The sequence below is a fragment of the Triplophysa dalaica genome, chromosome 4 (genome assembly GCF_015846415.1).
Source record: "Triplophysa dalaica isolate WHDGS20190420 chromosome 4, ASM1584641v1, whole genome shotgun sequence".
NCBI classification, from domain to species: domain Eukaryota; kingdom Metazoa; phylum Chordata; class Actinopteri; order Cypriniformes; family Nemacheilidae; genus Triplophysa; species Triplophysa dalaica.
This window is the reverse complement of record NC_079545.1, coordinates 7419222-7442276: the sequence shown is the minus strand read 5'-3', so window position 1 is coordinate 7442276 and position 23055 is coordinate 7419222. Positions and strand designations below refer to the sequence as shown.

The following is a 23055-nucleotide window of genomic DNA, read 5'->3' as shown; positions in this document are numbered from 1 at the left end:
TTTATTTAATGTGTTCGTTGGCTAAAAAAGCAAAATTTTAATGGAGAAGTCCACCTTGATTGCCTAAATATAGAACAATAGAACAACATACAGTGTGCTTGTCTCTAATTAAAACAATAATTGTAGTGCTGAAGTTCTCCTGAACCCCCCCAAAAATCATAAATTAATGTAATAACTTTATTGGCATGGATGTCAGTGCGGCATACCATTTTGTTCCCCTTTCTGGAGAAAAACAGCCAACAACGAAAGCAACAAGCAAACAACCTTTGGTTTGAAAAGTAAGTCACTTGTTTTGTTGGCTCACATATAAAAGTATTTTATCACTTGCAACAGCATGCTGTCATTCAATATTCAGGGCCGGGATTATTTGCATAGTATTGTTAGATGTCAGCATTCATTTAATCAATCCTTAGTTTAAAGAAGCATTAAAATAGTTACCATGAAATGGCACTATGTGAGAAATGTAGTCCTGAAGTTAGAACATGTACGCAAGTCAGACTCATATTTTGTTGACTAAAAATGATGGTATTAGAATGATTCTTGACTAAACACACAATTATTTCTCCCATTATAATTTGTGTAATTTATAGGCTAAACATTTTTATAAAGGTAATTAAACATTAATTGTTGAGCCCAAAAATGAAGGCTACAATAATGTTCCCCATATTCTAGAAAGTCATGAGAAACCTTTTAATTTACTGCACGTCCTTTCAGAATGTCCACGCACATACATAAACTGTTATCTTCCTTCGATCCCAAAATACATTTGAAAGATATCAGCACACCCTTTGTCATTGAGAAACTGAAAAAGCTGTCCAAGGTCCATGTGATTTCCTCTGTTTCCATGAGGGTCAAAAATCGCTTCATTAAAGCTAGTAAACTTGCGGAAGGAGTCGATTCTGTCCTCTGTCCAAGTGTCATCCAGAGGGAAATCTTCTCTGTGACGAATCATAATTCTTTTCCATGTTAACACTTTCAACCTAGTGAAAAAAAAGGTTAATGTTTAAAAATGAAAATGCATGCATATAACAATGACTGCAGATGAAGGCCTGATGTCAAAAGCAATTGGTACTTGCCATGGTTGCAAGCTAAGTCATACAGTATGAAAAGATGGTCATGAAATAATAAAATGTTAAATGATGTTTCACCCTTATTTCATGACATCAAATGTTTGATAGGTTCTCATAAATTTTCGATGTCAATCTATACCTGGACCAAAACTCTTCGCAGGCAGACTGCAGGCCTTCCACACACACAATTCCAGGCTTTCCAGGCATACTGAACCCAGAGAGGTTTAGTTCCTTTGACCATTCCAAAATGTTCTTCCTCTTGGTCTTGTTGTAAATGTGATGACTGTAGATCCAGAGTCTGGAAAAGGACTCTTTTGACAGTGTCAAGACACTTTCTTTCTTGGACTCACTCAGAGGGATACCTCTAGTGACGTATTTTTGTGCATTGTCTTTTATCCACTGTACAGCAGACAGAACACAAACATCCCCACAGCAGTTTTCAGACAGGTAAGCGCTGAGATCACAGTGAAGCTGTGTTTGCTGCGCTCTAGTGAGCTCATGACATCTGGAAGGGGGAAAAATTACATTAACATTCATTCATTTAGAAGTCTCTTCTATCCAAAGCAACTCACAAGCAAGAAAGCATTTGTGACATATTCAAGTATCTGTAAAATTGCAGGTCACAACCAGTCTACATACATAAATAGAACAGAGTATTGAATATATAATCACAGTACTAACAGTGCATAATAGGATTATACCAGTCGAATAAATGCCCTTGTATTCCATAAAGGAAGGTTTCTTTCAAGTATTTCGACAATGCACAGTATGAGAGTGCTTTCAGCGCAATATAAAATAAGTACATACCTGACAGTAATTTCTGGCAACACTCGTGGGTAATCAGTTGGGTAAGTGCAGGACAATGTAATGTTCACCTGACAAAGACAACAAATGAGCTTAGATAGGCAAACTATTATTGAACATTAATGTAAAATGTATTTCTTATACTTACTTCAGGGTTCTCCACCTTTAACATAACAGAAAATTGGGGTCTTGTGCTTGGAGGGGTGTAAGCTGAGCCCTCAACGAAAGCGCCGAGCTCTGCGTGAGAGAGTTTGTCCACTTGAAACTCTTCTTCACTTGGAAACATACTTAATAGTAGTTCTATTTCTGCGAACTGAGCCTCGGCGTCCTCTGAGCAAGCCATACTTCTAGCTTTCTTCTTCCAAACTCCACACCAGACTGTCAAACCATAGAAACAGAGATAGTGAATAGGTATTAAAGTTTTTAATACTGTTTTGGGCCAGATACAATGCTTGTAACACTACTTTTCCAATTTTTGCTTTTCAAGTACATTCACACGTTTCTCATGAATAGAAGTAAACCATTACATACGTACAAATGTCAACCAAAAGGGAAAACTACATCCAAATTCGTAAGATGACGTTGATTTAAAGATTTGGCTTTCTGATCCAACAGTACAACAGCTCTCCTTTAATAAGTGGGAACTAGTGGAAAACTTCTTGATAGCACACCCACATCGCGGGGACGTCCGTAAACCTCTTGTCCAATGTTCATACAAAGCTGCTCTCTAATACTTGTGGCTTTATTACTGGAATATTATATTGATATGAGTTAAGCTTGTCAAAAACAAAATCCCACATTCAACAAGCTTCTCTGTCAAGAACAGCATGAAGACAAAACGGAAACATGAGTTTCAAAATAAAAGCCTTGATGTCGAAATCATTTTTAAAGTTACATTTTCACATATATATGAAAGAATGTACATATACAAATACATTTATTTGATCTATATAGGATTTGTATATATGCGTTTAATACATTTAAAATAATATATTTATTTTGATTTAGAATTGCTGCTGGTGTGGCGTATAGTGAGTGATGTCATTGCCATGCGACGGTAGCGGAAGGGACGTGGCAAAAATAGTAAATTCCAAAGCAACGCTAACAAAATATAGAGAAAAAGATCCGTTTTGACTTGATGTTCACATTTACATCTTTGTGTGGTCATCCAGTATTTCTAGCGTTCGTGTCAGGTAAATACAGTATTGGTTCGCAAATGTGTTGAGTGAATACAGGAAGTGTGTTTTGTACATTTAAATCTATTGAACAGCTGACGTTAATCCGCGTAGACTGTCACTGTCAGTTTAAAAAGTCTGCTTTATTTGTACGTTTACTTTGACTTCAAAAATGTGCCTGTTGTTTAAGTCAGTTAGCCGAATAGGGAGTTGATGTTAAAGGGGGTCAGCTAGCAAGTTCAGTGTAAAGCAGGTGTAACGTTACTGTAAGATTAGCATGTGTTTTACACTATTACAAGTAGATTTAGGCTACATGAGTTTATATATGAGTTCCTTATGTGAAAATGCATGAATGTTTAGTTTGACAGCAGGACGATGGGTTTGTGCAAGTGTCCCAAAAGGAAGGTGACGAACCTGTTCTGCTTTGAACATAGAGTCAACGTGTGTGAACATTGCCTTGTGTCCAATCATAATAAGGTAAGTGTCTACATTTTTTATTTATTAACTAATAGGCACAAGGTTTTGTGTTTATTGACAATTGGCTAAATCTTTTTTGTGTGTGTTTGTCACTTGTGTTTGTACAGTGTATTGTCCAGTCATACCTACAGTGGCTACAGGACAGTGATTACAATCCCAACTGCAGTCTGTGCAGTCAGCCCCTAGATTCTCAGGATACTGTACGGCTGGTTTGTTATGGTAAGGAGCTACAGAAATTATGCCTTACAGTGAACTTCAGGAGTTAAGAAAAAACAAATATGTTTGAAATATTACTCACAAATTCATTTCCTTTAACATTTTAGATTTGTTTCACTGGTCATGTCTAAATGAGCTGGCATCCCGCCAGCCCCTTTACACAGCGCCTGCTGGGTACCAGTGCCCGACATGCCAGGGTCCTGTTTTTCCACCCCCGAACCTGGCTAGTCCTGTAGCCGACACTTTAAGGGAACAGCTGTCCTCTGTCAACTGGGCAAGAGCAGGACTGGGCCTTCCAATGGTGAGGGCAGTAGCTCCTCACTGCAGATCTCTATTGCATTGTGATTTGTCGACACTTGAACCAGTCTTTTTGATTGGTAGACAGATTTCTGCAGCATTTTGCATCGTGTTGTTGCTGTACCATTTCCGCATTGAGACTAAAGTTATTCTTTCGGCGGAAAAAAGAACTTGCTGAAGAAGACAAACTTTATTTACTAATGTTTTTTTAACAACATGTTTTATTAGATATAGGGTACTTTTTATAATGTTTTATTACATTTAGGTTTAGGGAAGGTTTAACATAACTGTGATCATTACTTACAGGCGTACACTTAATTATGATTAAAATGATAAGAGCAAACGTTGGCCCCCACGGGTTGTAACCATAGACCGTATAAAACATGGACGTAGTGTCTGTGACATCACCCGTAGGTTTCTGAGGAGCTGTTTTGAAGCTTTAAGTGGGCGGAGCCGGCTGTCACCATCTTAGCAGGAGCTGAGGCGCCTGGTTGCTGAAACCACCTGTCAATCAAGGCCACGCGCAGAATTTGCACAATTTCAAGGCTTAATATAAGTTAAACGGATGCAAAAATCCCCCTCCTCACAGTTGTCATGAAGTGTAAAAATGCCTATATAGTCCAAAATATTTTTTGTATAAGTCTGTAAACATGTTTTTTCGGCTGTAAAGTTGCCCATTTTAACATGGGATTCAAAGAGATTCGGCTCTCTTTTGAAAGCCAGTCTCTAGCGGCCAGTTGGTGAATTGCAGTTTAAGGCACTTCCGTGTTGGCTACACGAGAGAGATCGGAAGATTGCCCCTTGGATGTAGCTTAACTCTCCAAATTGCAGTCAAGTATATAAAGTGGGAGGAGTTGGATCTGGATCCAACCTTGCCCCTGGATCTTGTACTCTGCCATCAGGGGCATCTTGGTGAGGGTGGAACCTTTGATGGTACAGATATCTAGAACTTGATAATATTAATGAATTTTAAAACTTGCTTACCCATGATTTAAAGATGTGTTTTGAACTCAGTGGTTGGTTGATGTGGGCTTCAACCATATCTCTTCTGGCACTAGTCGGGAGGGACGCTATATGCATTTTTTCACAAAGTTTTTTAAAGGATGAGCTTTCATGACTTGATTATGATTGGCCAATCGTGACATTCCAAGATATTATATTCCCAGATAACAACCGCTCTTTACTATTAACATGGTAACCCAGATTCAGTGAATATTTTTGACATGCTCAGTTTACACAAAAAATAATATAAATATGTTTTAATAACCTACATGACATGATATTTCAAATGATTATACCTAGTTGCCTGTTCCTGGCATTTGAACATTGTGTCTTGCCTTAAAAAGAAATTAAACAGTTTTTTCTTGCAGAAGCTCTGCATTTGTAAGAAATATGGTAATAAAGTATATCAAATCAATATTTTATTTTCAATAACATACTTAGGAGGTAATAAGTGGTATAATGCACAGACGGCTGGCTGTTATCGCAAAATAAATCCCTTTGGTGGTTATCCTAATCACAATGTCTGGGTTTATTCTTGCGATAACAACCGGCTGCCTGTAAATCATTCCCATTTTTGTAAGATGGATGTTGTCACAGATTTTAACAAGAGTTTGTGATATTCATTATTTCTTTCTAGATTGAGGATCCTCCAGAACGAGAAGAGCCCACAATAGATGATGTTTCACGTTATTCTGAATGGTCATCTTTTGAGAGTAAGCCTGTTAATATTCTACAATATCAGTGATTATTTTTAATAATATCAAACATCGTTTGCACTGTAAACTAAAAACTAGGTAAAACGAATGTCTACAGCATTGTATGTACACTGCCCGTCCAAAAAAAAGTCACAAACTCTAATATTTCGCTGGACCACCTTTAGCTTTGACTACGCCATGCATTCGCTGTGGCATCGTATCGATAAGCTTCTTCAATGTCCTGAACTTACCTATGTCCAGAGTTGCAATCCAATCCAAGATCTTGTACTGATGATGGGGGAGTCTGACCGCTGCGCAAAGTCTTCTCAAGCACATCACTAGATTCTCAATAGGGTTAAGGTGTGGACTCTGTGGTGGCCAATCCATGTGTGAAAATGATGTATCATGCTCCTGAACCACTCTTTTCACTGAGCCCAATGAATCCTGGCATCTTGGAACATGCCTGTGCAATAAGGGAAGAAAAAAATTCATTAATGGAATAACCTGGTCATTCAGTAAATTCAGGTAGTCAGGTGACCTCATTCATTGGTCACATAATGTTGCGAACCTAGACCTCCAATCCAATGTGAGGCTCTTACCTATTTGCTTTGTTAAATCCAGGTGGTGACTTTTTTGGACGGGCAGTGTAAAATACCTTAAAAACATGTACTCAAAATAAGATGTAGTCTGTACCCATGTCAGTGGCATGTGTTCTCAATAGTTTTTATTAGCTGAACCCCTGTGACCTTAAAGTACTTTATAAATAAAAATATTTATTTTTAATGAATAGGAATACAATTAAAGAAATTGGTAATGGTACAAGTATTGTACCATGTTTTAATCAACATTGCTTATACTGTAGTAACAAAGCTTACCATGTTGGAAGAGGTGGGCCGTGGGGGGCTAACTATATACATATTTTTTACCCAAAGAGCCGTTTTTCCAGATTTGGTTAATTCATTTTATTAAAAGAGCCATTGCAAAACTATCATTTTATATATATATATAACATCTTTCAATGACTTAAATACTAATAACTTGATTTATGTCCACAGACCATAAATCAGTCTCAATTATGGTTCCTTAGGGAATCAATTGTTCTTTTACTATGATAAGATAACATGTCCACAGACAACGCAAAAACAGTGAAACACATTAAGTGCATGCATACATCTGGGACTCCAAAAAATTATTCCATTACTTATAAACAACTTATGCTAAACGTTTACATTGTGCATCCATTCAATTAAACTTTATTATAAATAACATACAACGATTAAAAAATTCCACGTTCCTATAGTACTGATACTCACAAAATACTGCATAGGTTATGTATCTTCTGACTTTGCATTAGATATGTTCGACTTCTTGAAATGTTGCAGACTGATCGGCGAATGTCTGACATTAGAAAGCGGTCGCTGTATGACATCAAAGTGTCGGGAGAGCAGAGCTTTTTGATGTCACTTTGATGTCAATCGCGACCGGTTTGCGCAACCTGCGCAATGCATCATGAAAGAGACATAACTAGTGTCTTGCTAATAGCTTTGTAGTTTGGTTCGTACGGGGTCAAGAAGACACTTAGATACCGGCATTGGAACTCCTCTGTTAACCTTGACAGCTGTATGTATGAACTTCATATGGTTCCTATGCAAGAAAGACGGCTTACATGTATATGAGGAGCTAAACACAGCGCATCCATTCATCCATTGTGGAGCCAGGCCGAAGTGGGTTTATTACTTTCCCCCCATTTAATACATCTGATTGGCAAATAATAGTAAGCAAATTATTAGTATAAATGAAACGTGGGTAATAAATACGTTTGAAAAGTATATGTCGTGTGTCATCAATAACCCAAAAATTGACCATGGCAATAAGTGTCAGTAAATCATAAAACAAAACATTGATAGGTGCACTCTTAACTTGCAGATACTTTGTATGTAATAAATATTTAAATATTTCTGTCTATGCTTCAGCCCCTGCAGTGGATATGGCAATCTCAGACCCCTCCTCCACCAGTCTACCACCCCATCAGGATAAAGAGCTCATCCACAACATTCACAATAATGGAGAACTGTGTGCACAGAGCCACTCTGTCATTAATATGAGTACCACATCCACTACTGACACAATCTCCATTAACACAGGTATACACTAACACTGACATATCATTTTGTTATGTAATTATTGAAATAATCAAAGTTCTTAATATCATGCTATTTAATAAATTCAGGATAACTATAGGATGATAGTGGTTTAAATTCACATATACATTGGCTGTGTTTAGAAAGAATTATTAGTTTGTTGCCTCTTTGTGTACTAGTGTATACTGTATAGTTTCGAAATAGCATGCAAAACTGCAGTATGTAGTTGGGCATCAATATTCAGACACACAACAATGTAGTATACTATTGGCTGAGACACTGCGACACTTTTTAGATGCACATAAGATGCCAAATAAACCTGTGTGACATTTTTGTAAAAAGGTTTTAACTTTGGCAGTACAATCAAATATGGACCAATAACAAAATGTTAAAATTTTCAGAAGACTTCTGGTTCACTTTTAACTGGAAATTAAAAGTCACCCTTGGTGTGTTCTGGTTCCGCACTGTACATTTTGTCTTATGTACGTCATCCCGTTGCATACAGAAAATTGGCATGCTCTGCGTAGTTTACATGATGCAATTATAGAAGAAGTAGTATTTATCTCATTTTTCTTATGTAACAGAATGTGTTAGCCTCAGCCTTGAATGTGATTTGGTTTACTTTGAGTTAATGCTAACAAAGTGCTAGTTTACTTTGTGACTCAATGTAATCAAGAATTCAACCGAATTCCTTTCTTTGAACTCTCTAATCATTGATTTCTTGCTATTTGTCATCTTAGCTACATCCCCAAGGAAGGTATATGACACACGCGACTCAGGCCACGCTTCAGTGATGCAGATTGACTTTGATGATGATAAGTACCGCAGACGACCTGCCCTTAGCTGGTTTGCACAGGTCCTAAAGTGAGTAATCCCTGTTGCCTGTTTGAGTTGAACAGATCATTATATACCATTGTACTGGTTAATAGTAAAATTTTTGTTAGGCATGTTTACTGATACGCCTTTGTTCTTATAGAAATCGTACAGGCCCTAAGAGAAAGGCACTTACGCTGAAACAGCGAATCTTCATGCTGTTGTTAGTTGGAGTGATTGGATTCTTTACCCTCATCATCATCATGGCAAAATTGGGCCGGGCCTCTGCTGAGTCTGACCCAAACCTGAATCCCATGTTAAATCCCAACATCCGGGTAGGCAACATGTGATGGAACACCTCTCTGCTTGGACTCAATTTGTAATTGACTCAGCCTGTATTTTGGCACTGTTGAAAAAATGACCTGAAAGTGCTGGAGAATGAACGCACCTCAGGATGCTGGGACCAGCAGGAAGATGCCTCTGTGGAATAATGTGACTTTTAGAGATGGTCAGAAAGCTGGAGCAAATGCCGTTGCACAACAAATTGACCATGTGGGATGATACAGGCTTTATAAGACTTGCAGTGTGCTTCGTTCAGTTCGGGCATCGTTCCTTTTAAATTTGTGTCCCCTTTTTGAAACTGGGAAAAAGAATTTGAAGTGGGTGTGTGTGGCTGTTTCTGCAATCTGTCCTTAAATTATTTATAATAATATGCATATGGTTTCTTTGGGATAACTCCGAGTGAATCAGTATAGGCAGTGTTATTCCATGTGAGGCTTTGGTTATTTGGTTGCTTGAGTTTATAGTATGATTGCTGATTCAGTTACTAAATCCCCACTACTTGTAAAAAGTACTCTGCATATTTATATTTGTGGGCAACTGACTATGTTCAGATTGTAAAACTTACTGAAGCATTAAGATTTGGTTACTCTCTTAAAAAATTGTAAATCTGACTACTAGAAAAATGTTGACGTATGCCTAATGCTTTGGCCCTTTTACACAGGTTCCATATATAGGTCATACTGAAAATATATATTTTTTGCACTGTGACGTTCAATAATTATTGTATTATTACTGTCAAACGTTATTTAACGTTTTGGTCAAAAATAAATGTCTAGAATTAAAATATGCATATTTTTTGGGCAGTGCAACAAATAATACTTTGATGTAAACTGAAATACCAGTAGTGTACAGTTTAAAAAAAATGACCTCATCATATTTACACAGGCTATTGAAAATTATGCTAGCTTATGCTTGTTTAACATGAAAACGTCACGATGCAAAAAATACTAAAGACCTTTTTTCTGATGGCATCGTTCATTAATTATAAAATACAGTTTTTGTCGGATTTCTTGACAGATGACACCGAAGAATATATTATATTGATGGATTTGTTTATTTAAATGACATTCTAAAATATCCAAACCTGCCTTTCCTAACTAAAGAGTGCTCATATAAGATTTTTCCTACATGGTTTTAATCTGTTTCAGAGAAAGTGATCAACTAACTTTACTGCGATCCATTTGCGTTCTACATTACTAAAATTATCTCCAGTTGTTAAACACTTTTAACTTTGTCACTTCTTTGTAATATACACAATAACATATATCTAATTCCTACATGTTTTGGTTTCACAATAACAATTCTTTCCAGGGGTAATAGGGTTGTTATCCAATAGAATTTACTGAGCTGGCAACAACAAGTGAAGACAGGGAGCGATATGTCAGTGGGTGAATAGTAGGAGAAAATCTGCCATGGGCATATGGAGGAGGTAATATGCCATGTGAAGATCATGCCAGGGGAATGTTCCTTCACAGGCATCTCCATAACAGGGAGAAATAGGAACACATAGATTCTGTGTTATGGACATTAGCAATATGATGCAACCATTTCAACATGTTTTACTGGAGGGTATCTTTAGGTATGGCCATGTGGTGACAGTAAAAATCTGTGGACCTGATTAATATATTTAAATATAATGTGATTATAACTGCACATTGTATTAAATAAAATGTCAATTATAGAACCGCTCTCTGAAACATAATTTGAAGTGTCATTTTATTTCTTTACATAAACGAATCTAATCCTAAATCATGCTTCCTTTTGGTCCTACTGTGTCATTTTTTCTGATGTTAGCTGTGATACCAAAGCTCCAATGCTTGTGTAAAAAAAATAAAGCGATTTTGAGTGAAGCTTCGGATCATCTCATAATACTAACCTATGAATAGTTTGGTTCCAAAATGAGATAACTAAATTAATTAAAATCAATTTAATTAATTAAAAAATTCTAAATCATGTTTTCATTGTGATTTTGATTATTATTATGGCTTAAATCACAGCAAACCAACTGCAGTTTGGTTGATATTAATTTGAATGACCAATACATTTTTTTTTTAAATGGAGTTATCTCATATTGGAACCAAGCTCTTTATATATAATATAAAAATAATGCAAAAAAAAAAATTTGCAACACAGGCCCCGTCCTCTTTGGTCGTTATTACAGCTACAGATTTACTATACTTGTAAGAAAAGTCCATGTGTTGTTGTGCATGCACCTGCATTTATTTACTTCCTCTATTCATGAGTTTGACTGGTTTACAAACAGGAAAAATGTCCACATCCACAATACAAGATGTTATGTTTATTGTTTTGAGTTAGGAGTATGCGAAACAGAATGTTGTCATTAACATACGGATTTATTAATTTGCTAATCTACCCATGCATTCATTAATTATTGATTCTCAAATTAATGTGTTGGTTCATTGTGAAAGATTTAGCAACAAAAGTCTTTCCCATACTTTCACCAGCAAAGTTCATCGATCTCTGATTCAAAAAGCTTTGAGTAATGAGCCTTTTTATTATTGTGGAATTTTGTTGAAAGCTTCAGTTGTTCAGAAAGCTCCCCTTCACAAACATTTTTTTAATTTACATAAGGTGAAAATGGTTGGATATATGATAATAAGTCAACTGTGCCAATGCATGACTTGAGATGCTGACATGGTGCTGCTTTTGACATTATCATCCTAATCTAATAGATAAACTTGAAAAGATCCAAAAATGCTAAAGAGAAATGCAGCCAAGAGCAGGTCATTTTTAATACTGCATTTTAGGATGGGACATAATCCTGATTTTTAGAGGTAGTATTTAAATAAAATGAATTCAGTGGCAAATTGGGAGTTACAGTATATATAGGTTCTTCGACTACATGGAGGAAGTGTCAGGTTTTGAATGGCCGCATACTTTCAGTGATCACTATAACACACAAACAGCTGAACAATGACCCTTTTTAGATAAAATGCAAGTATTTATCCCAATTGTCAAGCTTATAGCTTTAGTTCTGGCAGGTCACGATCTCAACATTCTCCATTTTGTGTTACACTTAAAATGTCATTAAGAACCAATGACATCTGTCTGTTATCGCTGTGCTTTTATTCATGTCGGCTGCATGGATGGGCAGGAAATATTTGTCCAGAAAATAACCGTACCACCAATCTAATCTGTACGCTAACTGTCAATCATTTTTTGACAATAATGATCCTCCTGACAGAAATACTCTTCTTGCCACTTCTCCTGAAACATCCATTTTGTCTCAAAGTGCACACCAGTAATTTTTTATAAAAGCTACCTCAATTTCCTAATTTAGCGAAGGCTAATCCTTGCATAATCTAACCCCAGTCTGTGAATTAAAGACCAAAATATTTAACCACACAGAGAAACCATTTTAAAACAATAAAACATTCATATGCACTGTGCAAGATAAGCAGGTGCAAAAAACGCCACCGCCGTTTGAAAACACCAAAACCTGTAAAACTTTGCATTGAAGCCCATTCATGCCAGTGTCTTCCAAATGCATTGCTGTACACTTGGTCAAATAACTGCATGTTTTTACATTTTAACAAAATGATATGTTAAAATTAAACACAATCTTATATTCACATTACTACAAGACTAAATGCTGCTATAAATGTAGTCAACATAGTAATTGTTGTCCACAATGTTATAATATTTAGCAAAACGTATGCAAATACTATTTTAGTAGGTTGAAAGCATGGATTTGATTGGATCTACCGAGCGCTCCATGAACCACCTGACCACATGGTGGAGAGATCAAGGGGCGTAACTTTCATATTCAACAACAGTTCCTGTAGTGTGTCAACCTGGAATAGCTACAGCAGGGCTTCTTTTATGAATTTAAAGCTAAAAAATGTTTTATGTGTTTTATGGCCAGAAATATGTCTGCCCACGCTGCCATCCTAAAAGCTCACCAGTGCCATCTTGCACAACTAAACATTTTCACGTTTAGGATTTTTACATTCATTTTTGTATTGTTGTACGTATATTGGTGGATTATATACATGGGTGGTAGACCCCGACGTCATATACTTCCTTGTGTCAGGAGCTGCTCAGGGGGGGCTCTGTAATGAACTTCCCTTGGTCACCAAAGGTCTCGCACATCAGTGTTTTTTTTTTAACTCTGTTTCCCACTATGCCCTTCACCATATTTGATAGCAGTCGTCAGCATGGTAAATCTCGCAAAGTTTATTTTATGTATGTACATTTTTAATATTTTAATTAGTCTTATATTACCTTTGCATCAAATTACAAAAAAAAGTTAACGCTAGTTATACAGTGTCTATGGAAGTCACAGTAAATTTGACATGATTCTCTCTTTTGAGTGCTGCTATCAGACTCTCTCTTTTTTTATTTTGTTGAAAGTAGTGAAAATACTGTCATTGAGATTTTCTTTTGAGATTTTAGTAAATAAGAGTGCAAAAGGTTTATTTGTGGTAGTCTTCCATTCACCGCTATAGAAGGTTACCCAACTAAAATGGCTGCTGACAAACGTGAAAATGGTCCATTGTTTGCCCTGAATGCATTTCTGAACTGTATTTATTTTTGCCTGTTGATTGTTTTCTGCTTGCCTTGTACCTTGTTTTCCTGGATGTTACTCTGTGAATGTACGCCTTCTGCCCTGACCCTTGCCTGTCTCTTTCACTACGTTTGTCGGATTACCTATGTTTGTCCGCCCTGTTGACACGCTTATTGTTTGACTGCTTGTTGATCCAAATTTAAAACACACCTGAGGGTGTTTTACACTTAATGTATACCTTTATAAACTAAAAGTGGGTCAATTAGTCCCAAATTAATACTACTAGTACATTAATATTAATATGCTTCTATTCTATACTTGCATTTTTTTTAAGTACTTATAAAAATGAAATTGAAACATACTTATTTTCATGTAAGGAAGGGTAACATCCAGGGTAAAAAAGTCTAGTACTTTTAAATTGTTTTGTTTGTCATCTAAAAATCTTGCTAACATTACAAATGGAACTGAGAGAACAATAAACATTTTAAAATTAAGAATATGTGTTAGTCAACAATAAGTGGTGTGCAAATGCAATGAACTGGCATTGCAGACAGTAATGTGATTTTGACCATTGGATCTAAACAAACAGCATCGTGTCCTGTTTTTTCTTTGTTTTTATTATATTTTTTATATTTCAGTCCAGTTCCCAAACTGTAGCTTTTTCTTTGATTTTACACTCAAGACACAGCCATGCACAACTTAGAATTCAAAAAGTCTATTGCTTCAACCACAATTTAAAATATCTTATCCAAAACAATAGTTCTCCACCTCTCTGGAACATTTTTTCATACTCTTCTAATCCTTTCGTTTTTCTTTCAAAGAGCGACGATAGGACTGGCTAAGATGTGCACAGGTCCACATCAGCAGTTTTCAAATGTCATAAGAATAATAATTTAAAAAGAAACCGTTTGTAAGCATTTACAGTCTTTGTTCCATTCTCAAATTAGACACCAATAGAGGGATTTCATCACAGCACGTGTACAGGTTTCACACATTCAGAAGAAAAGGGAATTTACAAGAGACGAGAGGAATCCTGGAGTGAGTCATTGCGCTTTCCACATCCGTTACGTTTTACATGTGCTCATAGTTCACTTCGGGTCCAAGACCTGACTGAATACGAAGGGTCTTTCGATGAGAAAGTCCATGGGCTATAAATAAATTTGCATTGTGTACAAGAATGTGTTCCTCCTTGCATCTGCTCCAGTATTTCAGGGTAGGTTGCAGTAGTCGCTCAGTAATGGGTGCATTAGCCTGGCAATGGTGATGTCTCTGTTACAGTCATGAGATCTGTGAGATATGCATCACCATCTCCATCATACTTCTGATTTGTTGTATTACTTGGGACAAGGGTGCACAATATTTACAAATATATATCAAAGAGCAGCCTGAATATTACTGTTGTAAGGTTTTCATTAAAAAAGAACAAAAAACATAACAATGTACATTAAATATCATCTTCAAATGTTTGTAATGCTAACTTATCAAAGGTAACCAGAGCTGGAGGAAAGTAATTCAGTTATGTCATGCATGAAACTGGTTTCGCCTATAAAACAACACTCCCATTTGCCTGCTTTGATACTAGCCGTAGGTTGGGTTGTGAAATCCATTGTGGTATACACGCCGGCAGTAGCTCTATTTAGATATTGCTGTCCATGCCTTTAGATGCCTACGGTTGTCTGCTAAACTACTGTTCTACATCTACTTGTGTACATGTCTGTTTATGTTGGTGCAGTCTAATGTAATATCCTGAATTTTCACAGTGATTTGAAAAACAGACTAAAAGCAGGCCAAGGTTATCGTAACTACGCACAAACATAGCACAACTTCCACACCAAACACTCATTTATAAAGAAATATACAAAGTTGACATACGGTAATCTATCAGACACCTACATCCTCTATGAGGGCATACACAAAGACTCCTGTATTGTATGAATCCCTATTCGTAAACCATGAGAGATTTTAAGGATGACCTCAGCAAAAATCAAACATTTTTAAATTGTGAACAATGTTTAAAAGGCATTAGAAATAGCACCCCATCAATGTGTGTTGCACCCCATGAGGTGCTCAAATGGTAGGGTTGGATTTACAGACCGTTCTCTTAAGGGCAATTCACACAGGACAAATGGTTGCAATAAAAAAATAACGTCTAATAAGAGCGTAATACAAAGTTGAATACAATGGTTGGCCATTGCATTGCTAGTTCATTCCCCATTTTACGTACTGTGCTGATAAATGTGTGACAACAAGTTCAACTATCTCTCAGCAAGAGTTGTTTCGTTCTCGGGCATGTAGCTGACTTTAGAGAAAACGAATCACAGAAACCAGTTTTTTTAACAATGCCCTCTTAAGTACACAGCAAATGTGCCGTGTTGCATTAGAAATGTTTTCTGCCATATTTTAGTACCCAACTAGAGGGCCTTTAAAATGAGAAAATACAGATGCAGTGACGAGACCAACAACAAAGCTGTAACCTATGTGAACAGTTTTTTACCATGCAAAAATTGTCAACCAGTCACTGGTCTCTGAATGATTGTAAAGATTCGCACAATGTGTGGTTAACAAATGATGAAAAACCAGCAAGGATTTCCTACTCTATAATGCCCTAGAGATAACACAAAAGCCAACTCTACTTTTGGCTCTTCATGGGTTGGTTTCGGCATTTTGCATTGGGTCTTAAAATGCATAGTATAACATAGATGCTGTGTCCTATGGCAAAGGCATTGCACAAGAAAACAGTCTGTCAACCCATTGTGATAGAGAGAGAGAAAGAGAGAAAGGGTGGATTTGAGCAAATATGTCATCCTTCAAATTATTACATCTGTGTTAAAACAGTAACAAACTGAAAATCCATTTCTATGTGTATGAAACTCACAGAATCTACCGAATGTCACATTTACGCCCCCCAAAAGAAAAAATATATATGTTGCCTATTGCAAACGTTAATGGGCCTAAAAGAAAGAATAAATAAATAAATAAATATCTTTTGGTGTTGGGGTGAAACGTGACCATGTTTTCGCGAGATTTACACTTGCAGTGATTTTGCTCTCCATCTTTCTCTCTCTGATTTGCACTCACACACAGTGTATGAAGGAAAAGTTTGCTGTGAACAGCTGCAGTAGACAGTCATGCGGATGTTTTAAGGAGATCCAGAGATTTGCAGGTGCCCATCTTTGGACATTTATTACAGGGAAACCCTGCTAAACCCGAAGATGGTCATTCGTAATCCAAGTCAGTTCAGAATAGTTAAATAAGAGAATAGGTTGGTTGATTTTAGAGGTCTACTGTAATCCACATCTTTTATTCCAGAGAGAAGGACCAAAGGTGTGGTTTCCAATTTGTCGGTCTCCTCTCCAGGTGCACTGAGGTGTGGTTGCATGCTGATGCGACAGTTCCAAACATCTGAGGGTCCAGGCAGCAGGGACAACTCCATGCCAGAGACCTTGAAGAGCTCCCCTTAGAAGGGCAGGTGCATGTGTAAGCATGTGCTTCTGTTCGTGTCCAAATTCAGATATTGTGTTTTTGTGCCATCACACATATACACACATCAGCTCTGGCGCCTTAAGCAGCGTGTGTGCGTGTGTCTTTGTGATTGCGTATGTTTGCATGTGTTGGAACGTCCTAGGTGGTGTTGATGGAACATCCTAACGGCTGCTGTTCTTGATGGCTTCTTTAGCGGCTACAATCAGTGGACTCAAGCTGGAGAGAGGCTTGGCAAGCTTCAGGAACGAGTGCTGGAAAGAGAAACGATGTTTAATAGCCACTTATAATCTCTATAATCTTTCACACTTTTAAAATTACCCAGATGTTTGTTACCTGTAGCAATTCTTTAGCCGACCCTCTTCGATCCACATCCATCTCAAGACAGCGGTTAAGAAAGTCTCTGAACACTGATGATAGCCGCTCAGGATTTTGCAGTTCTGGAGTGCCGTTAGTTGCGATTAAATACAGGGCCTACCATAAAACGAAATGTTTAATGCAGTGTTACTATCACGTAAAGAATCTTAACAGTGGACATGTATTTAAAAAGCCAATGTTGGGCGTTTAAAGGCATAAATTCACTACAGTTTTAGAAATGTGATATCTTAAGCAGTTCTAAGGGTTCCTACCCTGAGTGGGTTCTCATTCAGGTATGGTGGTTCTCCTTCTACCATTTCAATGGCCATGATGCCCAAGGACCAAATGTCCACTTTGGGACCGTAGGCTTTCCGGGTCACGACCTCCGGAGCCATCCAATAGGGTGTGCCTACCATGGTGCTACGTTTGTTTTGCTCTGGAGTGATCTGAGCACAGAACCCAAAATCCGCTATAGACAGAAAGAGCGATAGAAAGAGTGATAGAAAAGAGGGTTATGATGTTGGACTATGTTCAATAGATAGTATTGCTGGGCATTTGAGTGGTGGTTGCCTGCATGCGCAAAATATTTATAACATAAACTTAAAAAAAAAAAATTAGACTAATAAAATAAATCACTTTTGTAACTCACTTAGTTTCACTGATCCGTCCATGCCCAGCAAGATGTTGTCACTCTTAATATCTCTGTGAATCACTTGATTAGAATGAAGGAAGTCTAGAGCCTGTAGACACTATTAAAGAATACATATACAAAAGAGTAAGGTAAACATGTGTATTGTGTGTGTATTTACGTCACGCAATTTGTGCACGTCTGCTTGTATGTACCTCTCTGCACACTGCGGCAATCTGTCCTTCGTCCATGCAGGTCTCAGTTACCACATCAGTAAGTGAACCACCAGCCAAGTATTCCATCACCACCCACAGCTCATCTCCTACCAGATAACTTTAAATAAAAATATGAAGATGATTTCACATATGTCGGTTCTTATTTAGTGCTCTGATATTGCAACCCAAGCTCACTGGAAATACATACCACTGCCTACATTTCTGCATAACCTGAAATACGTAGCTCAAGGTACAAAGGTACGTATGGAGTGGCTCAGAGATGGCATATTTTTATAGGCTGAACTTGGTTGTCGCTTTTAGCAACTTGTCAGCGCCCGTCATTTTAAAGACACAATAAAGCTTAAAAAAATGACATAGATTAAAACATGAAAATATTTTGAGGTTTTGTTAGCCACAGACCTTTTTTCAGGCGATTTTCCAAAAACCCATTAAAAAGACCCACAGTCTTATAATGCTATCTTGCTTCTGGGGTTTGCATAGAAAAATTTGTCATCTCTGCGGTATACCGTTTGCAATGAGCCTTGGTTTGCTTTATTTTATTGGTAGTTTTAATGATTTGAATATTTGAATGGCTTTTCAATTTTAATTTACGGATGTTTATCTATTGCACAGCTTTAAAGCGTTTTAACTATTAAATGTTCTAAACAAATATAGTATATCAAATTGAACCATATTATATATATTCAACATAAGGGGAAGAAATTTCACACTTCAGCTGAAGGTTGTACCTGTCCAGGTAGTTCACTATGTTGGGGTTTTTGTTTTCCCTCATCACAAGAATCTCATTAATAATGAGTTCTTTCTTTGGCTGCTGCTGCAGGTTCATCTGTTTGATGGCCACCTGAACACAGAAAGGAGGATGGTTGGTCAACAAAATGCATGATCAGTTCTCCCCAAATGTATTTAATCTGCAGTGCACAAACCATTGATTGTAATGCATGCATACCAACACTTTATTTTTGTGTACGGTTGAACCATTTGACATCTTAATCAATAAATAAAAATTTGATAGGCATGAATGGACATCTATGTATGCACATACAACCTTGATGGGAATATTTCAATTATTTTTTTAAGTTAATAGTAATTTTTTTAAAATGGTGAATTATTAATGTATTCCTGGGGTCATAGCATTTGACATATACCTGATACCTAAGAATGAAACATGTCAAATTATCTCACTTATTAAAGGGATAGTTTTTTAATTTTAAAGAACAATTCTATCAATAATTACTCAATCTCTAGTTGTTACAATATATAATATTAATATTTGGACAAATGCAAACAGTTCTTGGACCCAAGTGACTACCATAGGAAAAATGACAATGGTAATCAAAAGCGCCCCAGAACGGTTTGCAATCCTACATTTTTCAAAATATCTTCTTTTGTGTTTAACAGTTAATTATGTTTTTAATATTTTTTGGTAGTCAATGGGGTCCAAGAAATGTTTGGTTATTTTATAAATATTATACATTTGGTAAGCATTTTTCAAATATCGTTCTCTGTGTCCATTCGAACAAAGAAATTTATACAGATTTAGAGCAACTGGAAGGGCAGTAAATGATCACAATTTTTTAATTTTGGGGTAAACTATTCCTTTAAAGAGAAACTTCTGTGTGATTTCATCTCCTGTCACGTCTTCTTGCACAATTTGAACAAAATGACTCCTTAAATGGTGGTTGCACCAAACACATTTATCTCGACTCACATGACTCCCCAAATTATTTATAATATTCAGAACAATGCTGTTCCATTTTTTTTCATTTACTAATAAATAGATCTAATCTAAGATTGTGTCAAACTACGTAGTTATTATATTGAGATTTTCACATTTTCAAATCAAGTTATTACGGTTTCAACACAATGAATTTTTTGCAATTATCCAAAAATTCTCTCAAAATGATTTCAGACTTCCTCCTCAGAAAAGAGAATGTATGCAAGTGATTTTACAATGTATTTTGAAATTTTAACCCTTTTAAATTGAATTAAACAATAGGGACACAAAAATGATTAACCCATATGTAAACATGCTTACCTCTTGTCCTGTGGCAATGTCTATAGCGGTGTATACTGTCCCAGATGCCCTGAAAATACACATCAGAGAAGCTGGTAAAAACTTGATTAAAATCCCTCGAACATGTACATTATGCAAATGCATAAGGTCAAAGTTCAGCAATAAGAAATGACATATATAGGGGGCTATCTACTTGTCTCTTATCTTGTCAGGGCACCAGTCCACAGATCAGGGTGCATGAATAATAGAGCAAGAGCAAGGGTTTAACTGGATCAGGTTATAGCTAAATGAAAACAATCTTGGACTGATTCTAACACAGTTTTACTTTATACAGTAACCATCAGAAGCAAGTAAGCAGAAATCTGTCCTTCGTCCATGTTCGTCCAATACTGTAACTACACATTTGTCAAATTGTTATGACCAAACTGAGGTCTTTTAGACCAGTGGCTTTCAAACTGTGGAAAGCGTACCACTAGTGGTACTTGAAGAGACCCCTAGTGGTACGTGACACAACTCAAATGTTTAATACATATTAGATAAATACAGAATACATATCACCCTATGTGGAATTTCAATATAGTTATATGAATTATTGTTAATTTATCATTGGTCGGTGAATCTCAGGCACATGACAGGGAGCTCAAAGACAGAGCGGGAGCAGACAGACGCTTGTGAGTCTCTCCCTATCTCATCCGATGAGCTGAGTTTAAATTAAGATTCTCATGTATTTCTGCAATTATACATTTTAATCATAATTGACTTATTGCCTCACATTCTAATAATTCAAGTGATATTTCAGGCAAAATTCAAAATCTCCCCATGTTTTACTCAAGTTCAAGGCATCCTAAGTGAATATGACTTTCTTCTGGAAGAACAATGCAGTCGTTGTTATAATCCCGAGTATCATTTTACTTCCAAGCGGTAAAATGGGAGTGGATGGTTATTGACTTTTCAATGGTAATTCGCTTCTTTGACATTTCTTTCTTTCGTCCTCGCCTTTTCTCCTATCAAATCTTTCTCTCCATCTGTTTTATCCTACTATTATTGCTATCGCCTCTTGTAAATCGCTTTGGAATAAAGCGTCTGCTAAATGCCTAAATGTAATCAAAATGTTATTTTCTTGTTTCCTTTTCGACTTTGTAAGGTGCATCAAGGTGTGTGTGTGCATAGAGGAAGACCATGGATATACATACCCTTGCCCTATTTTCTCAAAACGTGTATATTTCTTCTTGGGATCTCCAACACTAACAATGCTTCCTAGAAGAAAACAGAGAGCCCTGTTATACTATATGCACGAACGAGCGAACAGATTCATACAGGTGACCGCAGAATAATGAGAGATGCTTAGATTTTGGCTCACAGTCTAAATAACTGTTAATCCTTGTGAATGACACAGACATGGATCTGCACATGTCAGTCGTGACTCCTGAGAATGACTGGCAATGCAGGAACAGTAATCTCTGGCATTTGTAAGAACTGTAATCTCTGTTTTGGTACTTAGTGCTGTCTCTAATCTCCATCACATGTGTGGAGTCAAATGGAAAAAAGACTGAGATGATTCACAGAGTACACTCAGAAAATAACAGAGCTACATTCACAGTAAAAGAAAACCAAAGCAAAAAAAAGGTGAAAAGGAATGTGTACAGGAATCCTGTCCATTTTTGTTTGTGTAAAAAAAAAAAATTGATGTACACAAATACTTAAGACGCTGTTATCATATCTAACATATTGTAGTGTATTAAGTGTACAATACACGATAAAGATAATACGATAAAGTACTTTCTGGGAGGGGGTCCCGAGGACTGAATTTGGGGGCCGCTGATTTGGGGGATTGTAATCCCTTCTACACAATGTACTTGTGTATAATTGATAAAATCCTAAAGCTAAATACAAAATGCATGTCCACATACTTAATTTTTCCAGTATTTCTTCATCGGTCATCTTGGATTTTTTCCTTTGTCGGTCAGTGTTACGATACAGTGTGCTGGACGTGTTCTCTGGCTGGACCTGGGACTCTGGAGGGGTTGTTACCTCTTTGACAGGAGCAAGAGGTGCAGCCGGCTCAATAACAGAACGTGTAAAGATCTAGAAGCACATAGATATAAGGAAAATAGTAAGAGATTCATTGACCATGTCTGTTGTAGAAGAACAACAAAGCAAAACATATAACTTCAAAAGATTTAAAGTTAAAACATGACTCTTTCAAGCATACAAAACAGAAATCCCCCAACTGTAAAAAAACTTAATAAGTAAACAAATAAAACAGAAAATAAATATATAGAATGGAAAAGATATGATGATGTAATGTGCCTCAGCGATCTACAAAATCAAATCATACTAACAGATTTGGTGTGTTCTGGTCGTGGAGCAATGATAGGTGGAACCTCATCTTCTTCCTCATCATCTTCCTCCTCGTCTTCCTCTTCCTCGTCTTCCTCTTCAGACACCGGTGGTGCAATAGGAGGTTCAGATGCTGTCTTAGCACTCTGCTGCACACACACATGCAAAGAATGCAAAGAGGGCTCTTCAACATCACACATGTCTAAAAGGCAACGTTTTCCACTTATTATGTCCGTTCAGTCTGTTTTTATTCAAAAAATGTTTTATAATGTTTACATGGAGATGACGAATAAATCGAACATGTGTCCTCTGGTATGACAGCAAAATGTATAAAACAAGCATTGTTTTATATTATTATATGTACAATATAATTTGGCATAAGAGAGATTTATGTTCTTTGTTATTTTTTTACCCAAATTTTACACAATTCAAGTTGCCAT

At 36.7% G+C, this 23055-nt stretch overlaps 3 protein-coding genes across 5 annotated transcripts in view; 1 reads left to right on the top strand and 2 right to left on the bottom strand.

Annotated features, from left to right (window-relative positions):
* Positions 1–13: 13 nt before the first annotated feature.
* rwdd2b (RWD domain containing 2B) lies at positions 14–2695 on the bottom strand. 2 transcript variants are annotated; one of them, XM_056745363.1, is made up of 5 exons: positions 2406–2695; positions 2023–2252; positions 1878–1945; positions 1210–1575; positions 14–980 (listed from the first exon to the last, which is right to left on the bottom strand). In XM_056745363.1, exons 2-5 carry the CDS (start codon positions 2215–2217, stop codon positions 740–742), a joined length of 870 nt encoding a protein of 289 aa, XP_056601341.1. In that variant the 5' UTR covers positions 2218–2252; positions 2406–2695; the 3' UTR covers positions 14–739. The 2 variants fall into 2 exon arrangements, with proteins under 2 accessions (XP_056601341.1, XP_056601340.1); XM_056745362.1 differs by having other exon boundaries at positions 2410–2695.
* Positions 2696–2929: 234 nt separating this feature from the next.
* Positions 2930–10882, top strand: zfpl1 (zinc finger protein-like 1). The gene is made up of 8 exons (XM_056745361.1): positions 2930–3067; positions 3410–3526; positions 3634–3745; positions 3850–4043; positions 5679–5754; positions 7710–7880; positions 8618–8741; positions 8854–10882. Exons 2-8 carry the CDS (start codon positions 3425–3427, stop codon positions 9038–9040), a joined length of 966 nt encoding a protein of 321 aa, XP_056601339.1. The 5' UTR covers positions 2930–3067; positions 3410–3424; the 3' UTR covers positions 9041–10882.
* A 3274-nt stretch (positions 10883–14156) lies between these two features.
* The window catches only part of LOC130419019 (serine/threonine-protein kinase PAK 3), a 29704-nt gene continuing 20805 nt past the window's right edge, over positions 14157–23055 (bottom strand). The window contains exons 7-16 of one of the 2 annotated variants that reach the window (XM_056745358.1): positions 22618–22764; positions 22186–22360; positions 21469–21532; positions 20297–20345; positions 18990–19102; positions 18241–18358; positions 18047–18146; positions 17670–17866; positions 17377–17514; positions 14157–17294 (exon numbers count right to left, since the gene is read on the bottom strand). In XM_056745358.1, the coding sequence (XP_056601336.1) occupies positions 17205–17294; positions 17377–17514; positions 17670–17866; positions 18047–18146; positions 18241–18358; positions 18990–19102; positions 20297–20345; positions 21469–21532; positions 22186–22360; positions 22618–22764 (1191 nt within the window). In that variant the 3' untranslated portion in view covers positions 14157–17204. The remainder of the gene's footprint in view (positions 17295–17376; positions 17515–17669; positions 17867–18046; positions 18147–18240; positions 18359–18989; positions 19103–20296; positions 20346–21468; positions 21533–22185; positions 22361–22617; positions 22765–23055) is intronic. The other variant, XM_056745359.1, reaches the window with a different exon arrangement.